This window comes from Hordeum vulgare, chromosome 6H (genome assembly GCF_904849725.1).
Source record: "Hordeum vulgare subsp. vulgare chromosome 6H, MorexV3_pseudomolecules_assembly, whole genome shotgun sequence".
NCBI lineage: Eukaryota > Viridiplantae > Streptophyta > Magnoliopsida > Poales > Poaceae > Hordeum > Hordeum vulgare.
In genome coordinates, this window is record NC_058523.1 from 493058401 (window position 1) to 493064538 (window position 6138).

The following is a 6138-nucleotide window of genomic DNA, read 5'->3' on the forward strand; positions in this document are numbered from 1 at the left end:
GATAATAAAAATGGAAAATGAAAAAGAAAAAATAAAATATAAAAACATGAATTTCAAAACTTTACTAACTTAAAAAAAAATCGTTAGTGGCTGTTGCCGGAGCCCACGCTAAGTCAACGCACTAGAGATGTGAAAAGAGAAGCAATGGCCTAAACGCAAGAGAAACGATGTACATATGTTGTGACTGCAGCCCGGAGCTAGAAGCCTAGAACTCTTTGTGCTAACGCAAGAGCCATACAAGTAGATCTATCAAAATATCTAGTCGTACATTCTAAGATACCACATTACCACTCTTTGCATTCAAGAAAACATGAAGAAAAAGAATGTAACGTCTCTTTTATCGGGTTTATATCTTCCTAATGTGGTCGATTCGTACGTATAAGATATATAACTTCCTTGGATCGAGATTGATCAATATGAACATCATAAGGAAATCACATCGAAACATTTGGTGGAATTAAATTCCCGAATCATCCTCTCAAATTCTAGCCAGAAACTAATCCCATCACAACTTGTAACGTAAAAAGCTGTTACACTTGCCGATAACTAGGCGCATCGATGAACGAGGGAGGAGCATGCCCAGACCACAGGGCGAACGGATCACGCGCTCTTGGGCGCCATCATGGCCTTGAACTCGTCGAAGGAGAGGACGCCGTCGCCGTCCTGGTCAAACGCGGCGACCATCCTGAAGCACTCCTCAATCGTGTGCTCCTCCCCGCCGAGCAGCGGCATGCGGAACGCTCGGCGCAGCTCCTTGGGGGTGATCACCCCGTCGCCGTTCTCGTCAAACACCGCGAACGCCGTGGGCAAGTCCTCCGAGCCCCCGTCCTTGAGCAGGGCCCCGAGCTCCTCGATGCTGATCAAGCCGTCCCCGTTGCTGTCCGCCTCGGCGACCATCTCCTGCGCCTCCGCGTCCGTGCAGCCCCAAATCTCGCGTATCTCCGCGGCCGAGATGCGGCCGTCCCCGTCGGTGTCGTACCGGCGGAAGATGCGGACGAGCTCCGGGTCGTGGTCCTTCGCGGCTGGAGGGGCGGTGGCCTGAGGAACCGGTGACGGCGCCCGCGATTTGCGGCGGAAGGAGGAAGAAGCGGCGGAGACAGCTTGACCCATGGAGATCGACCGGTGCGGCGTGCGTTTCCTTGTGTTGTGAACTTGTGATGTGGGGTTTTGGGCTCTGGTGGATTGGGGTGAGAGGGTTTAAGCCCGTCCTATATAAAGGGCTCTCTCAAACGCGTGGGTTTGGGCTCGGATCCGATTGGTTTTGGTTTCCGCGTTAACAAAATTGGAATTAACGCGCGTTGCATGTTTGTGTCGTATGCTAAATATTGTTTCCGTGTCCATCTCAGCCACAAACTTGCTCTAAAGACGTGTGGTGGATTTTATTACCGATGCTGTATGCAGCACGGCTATGAAATCTCTCCTCTCTCCCTAGTCTCTCCCCTGTACGTCGTGACTTTTTTGCAAAACAGTCCTTCGCTTTTCAGATAATTAACCCGCCGTCCCTCTTTAAATGACTAAATAGGAAAACATTTCATTCTTACCCTTGAAGTTGTCATAAATTACCCACCATGCCATCCATAAGTGAAAAATAATAACTCGTGTTTCTTTTTCAAAAATCGCTGCGCCGTGATTGGTTTTTCAACGGGCGAGCCGTTAAACTACAAACAACATCGAAGTGGTGCAGTGGTTGGGGTTTTGTACATCTACCCCTAAGACCCAGGTTCAAGTCTAACAAGAACGGTGTGCTCGGCGCTAACTAAACTAGGTAGCCAATTAAACTCAATAAACCTTCTTGTGAATCAGTAAGAAAAACGAGTACACTTCTGACAAAGATTTTGCCAAACTAATGCAAGAAGAGATCTGAAATCCATAGTGGCCCTTGATTTTGGTGATCATGCACACAGCCATGTATGGGTTGTTAATTTAGGCATGGTTCCCCTAATAATATGTAAACCCCCTCCGTATCAAATATAAGGCTTTTTTCCTTTGCCCTATAATTCAAAACATTTGACGACTAATTTAGTGTCGATCCCTCCCCTAATAACGGAATCTGTCAATTTTTTATGTTGTTGCAAATTAATCCCTGATAAATGAAAATGGAGAAAATATGTATGCAGACTCGACGCCGCGTGATAATACTGAACAAACGGAGTATAATATAAGATGTGATGTCTCTGCCTAAAGACAGATTAAATAAAGAAAAAAGAGTAGGTGATTGAAATGCTAAACAAAGTAGCCTAGCAATCTATTCTTAGTCCTTCCACATTTGTAATGCGAGGGTTGTCGATACAAATCCGGTAGTCGGCATTTTTTTTGTCTATCGATTATACGAACAAGAATTTTATTTTTCTCTCAAATTAAATGGAGAATCCAGGCAATTGAATAGAGCAAGCAAGTTCAAATTGACGTAATATAAAACATGTTAGTGCAAAAGCTACATAGAGAGCGTAAAAGCCTATAGTCCGCTTAATTGTCCAAAAAATTATTCATACTTGAATGAAGTTTTCTCTATGTCTTCATTTCATAGGAGTCGCCAAGTAACATTAAGTTGCTAAAATCAAGAAAACATGACATCTTTTTCATGAATGACAAAGTTTTCCTTCCATTTTTTTATCTAGATACTTGTAGTTTTACTTTTTTGTAAACAACTTTAGTTTCACAAAGTTTCTAAGGATGGGAATAATCTTATTTGTGATGCTTTTCGGAGTTGGATATAAAAGATAACACATAATGTCAAAAGGTGCAGCTTTTTGTTGTTTTCACCCGTCGCAACGCACGGGCATATGTACTAGTTGTATCTAAAAATAATTGCATAGTAGAAACAGAGGGCGTATGCTTTTTGCCTCGCCGTCTAGTCCTTTTTCGCTGTGCATCACACTTTTCTTTCTCAAATGATAATCCCCATACGTGTGCTAAATTTGTACTTCGTCCACAGGCGTTTATTAATGTTGATTTTATTTTGCATAAATCTTAAATAAATCTATTAAAATTTCAGTGTCACGCAGGCATCATCATGTGTATGGACGTTGGAGAGTTTGTTCACACGACCCACAACGCGCGGTTGCGAGCTGCGCCGCATGGGCGAGCCAGTTCCTGCCCACACACTCACCACCTAGTTCACGTGCATGTGTGTTATGTTGTATATGTTGGAATTATGTCCTAGAGGCAATAATAAATATAGTTATTATTATAATTCCTGTATCAAGATAATCGTTTATTATCCATGCTATAATTGTATTGAATGAAGACTCTTTTACATGTGTGGACACATAGACAAAACACTGTCCCTAGCAAGCCTCTAGTTGGCTAGCCAGTTGATCAACGATAGTCAGTGTCTTCTGATTATGAACAAGGTGTTGTTGCTTGATAACTGGATCACGTCATTAGGAGAATCACGTGATGGACTAGACCCAAACTAATAGACGTAGCATGTTGATCGTGTCATTTTATTGCTACTGTTTTCTGCGTGTCAAGTATTTATTCCTATGACCATGAGATCATATAACTTACTAACACCGGAGGAATACTTTGTGTGTATCAAACGTCGCAACGTAACTGGGTGACTATAAAGATGCCCTACAGGTATCTCTGAAGGTGTTCGTTAAGTTAGTATGGATCGAGACTGGGATTTGTCACTCCGTGTGACGGAGAGGTATCTCGGGGCCCACTCGGTAATACAACATCACATATAAGCCTTGCAAGCAATGTGACTTAATGTAAGTTGCGGGATCTTGTATTACGGAAAGAGTAAAGAGACTTGCCGGTAAACGAGACTGAAATAGGTATATGGATACTGGCGATCGAATCTCGGGCAAGTAACATACCGAAGGACAAAGGGAATGACATACGGGATTATATGAATCCTTGACACTGAGGTTCAAACGATAAGATCTTCGTAGAATATGTAGGATCCAATATGGGCATCCAGGTCCCGCTATTGGATATTGACCGAGGAGTCTCTCGGGTCATGCCTACATAGTTCTCGAACCCGTAGGGTCTGCACACTTAAGGTTCGACGTTATTTTATGCGTATTTGAGTTATATGGTTGGTTACCGAATGTTGTTCGGAGTCCCAGATGAGATCACGGACGTCACGAGGGTTTTCGGAATGGTCCGGAAACGAAGATTGATATATAGGATGACCTCATTTGATTACCGGAAGGTTTTCGGAATTACCGGGAATGTACCGGGAATGACGAATGGGTTCCGGGAGTTCACCGGGGGGGGGGGGGGGGCAACCACCCCGGGGAAGCCCATAGGCCTTGGGGGTGGCGCACCAGCCCTTAGTGGGCTGGTGGGACAGCCCAAGAAGGCCATATGCGCATTGGGAAGAAAATCAAAGAGGATAGGAAAAAAAGAAGGAGGTGGGAAAGGGAAGAAGGACTCCACCTTCCAAACCAAGTAGAATTCGGTTTGGGAGTCCTTGGACCCCAAGGTAGGTCTCCCCCCTCCTCCTCCTATATATAGTGGGGTTTTAGGGCTGATTTGACACAACTTTGCCACGGCAGCCCGACCACATATCTCCACGGTTTCACCTCTAGATCGCGTTTCTGCGGAGGTCGGGCGGAGCCCTGCTGAGACAAGATCATCACCAACCTCCGGAGCGCCGTCACGCTGCCGGAGAACTCTTCTACCTCTCTGTCTCTCTTGCTGGATCAAGAAGGCCGAGATCATCGTCGAGCTGTACGTGTGCTGAACGCGGGGGTGCCGTCCGTTCGGCACTAGATCGTGGGATTGTTTGCGGGATAGTTCGTGGGGCGGATCGAGGGACGTGAAGACGTTCCACTACATCAACCGCGTTCACTAACACTTCTGCTGTACGATCTACAAGGGTACGTAGATCACTCATCCCCTCTCGTAGATGGACATCACCATGATAGGTCTTCGTGCGCGTAGGATTTTTTTTGTTTCGGTGGACATTTCGCATGCGACGTTCCCCAACAGTGGCATCATGAGCTAGGTTCATGCGTAGATGTCTTCTCGAGTAGAACACAAAAGTTTCTTTGGGCGGTGATGTGCGTTTTGCTGCCCTCCTTAGTCTTTTCTTGATTCCGCGGTATTGTTGGATCGAAGCGGCTCGGACCGACATTACTCGTACACTTACGAGAGACTGGTTTCATCGCTACGAGTAACTCCGTTGCTCAAAGATGACCGGCGAGTGTCGCTTTCTCCAACTTTAGTTGAATCGGATTTGACCGAGGAGGTCCTTGGATGAGGTTAAATAGAAACTCATATATCTCCGTTGTGGTGTTTGCGTAAGTAAGATGCGATCCTACTAGATACCCATGGTCACCACGTAAAACATGCAACAACAAAATTAGAGGACGTCTAACTTGTTTTTGCAGGGTATGCTTGTGATGTGATATGGCCAACGATGTGATGTAATATATTGGATGTATGAGATGATCATGTCGTAATAGATAATATCGACTTGCACGTCGATGGTACGGCAACCGGCAGGAGCCATTGGTTGTCTTTATAACTAACGTTTGTGCTTGCAGATGCGTTTACTATTTTGCTAGGATGTAGCTTTAGTAGTAATAGCATGAGTAGCACGACAACCCCGATGGTGACACGTTGATGGAGATCATGGTGTGGCACCGGTGACAAGAAGATCGTGCCGGTGCTTTGGTGATGGAGATCAAGAGGCACGTGATGATGGCCATATCATGTCACTTATGAATTGCATGTGATGTTAATCCTTTTATGCACCTTATTTTGCTTAGAACGACGGTAGCATTATGAGGTGATCTCTCACTAAAATTTCAAGATGAAATTGTGTTCTCCCCGACTGTGCACCGTTGCTACAGTTCATCGTTTCGAGACACCACGTGATGATCGGGTGTGATAGACTCAACGTTTACATACAACGGGTGCAAAACAGTTGCGCACGCGGAACACTCGGGTTAAGCTTGACGAGCCTAGCATGTGCAGACATGGCCTCGGAACACATGAGACCGAAAGGTCGATCATGAATCATATAGATGATATGATTAGCATAGGGATGCTTACCACTGAAACTATACTCAACTCACGTGATGATCGGACTTGAGCTAGTGTAAGTGGATCATGAACCACTCAAATGACTAGAGAGATGTACTTTTTGAGTGGGAGTTTAGCAAATAATTTGATTAAGTT

At 45.0% G+C, this 6138-nt stretch overlaps 1 protein-coding gene across 1 annotated transcript; it reads right to left on the reverse strand.

The window, feature by feature from the left end:
• Nucleotides 1–370: 370 nt before the first annotated feature.
• On the reverse strand, nucleotides 371–1171 carry LOC123404519 (probable calcium-binding protein CML20). The gene has a single exon (XM_045098449.1). The coding sequence runs from the start codon at nucleotides 1108–1110 to the stop codon at nucleotides 601–603; it is 510 nt and encodes a 169-aa protein (XP_044954384.1). The 5' UTR covers nucleotides 1111–1171; the 3' UTR covers nucleotides 371–600.
• Nucleotides 1172–6138: the final 4967 nt, after the last annotated feature.

Coding starts and splice junctions, on each gene's coding strand:
- LOC123404519 (XM_045098449.1), bottom strand. CDS start 1,110: ATGGGTCAAGCTGTCTCCGCCGCTTCTTCCTCCTTCCGCCGCAAATCG.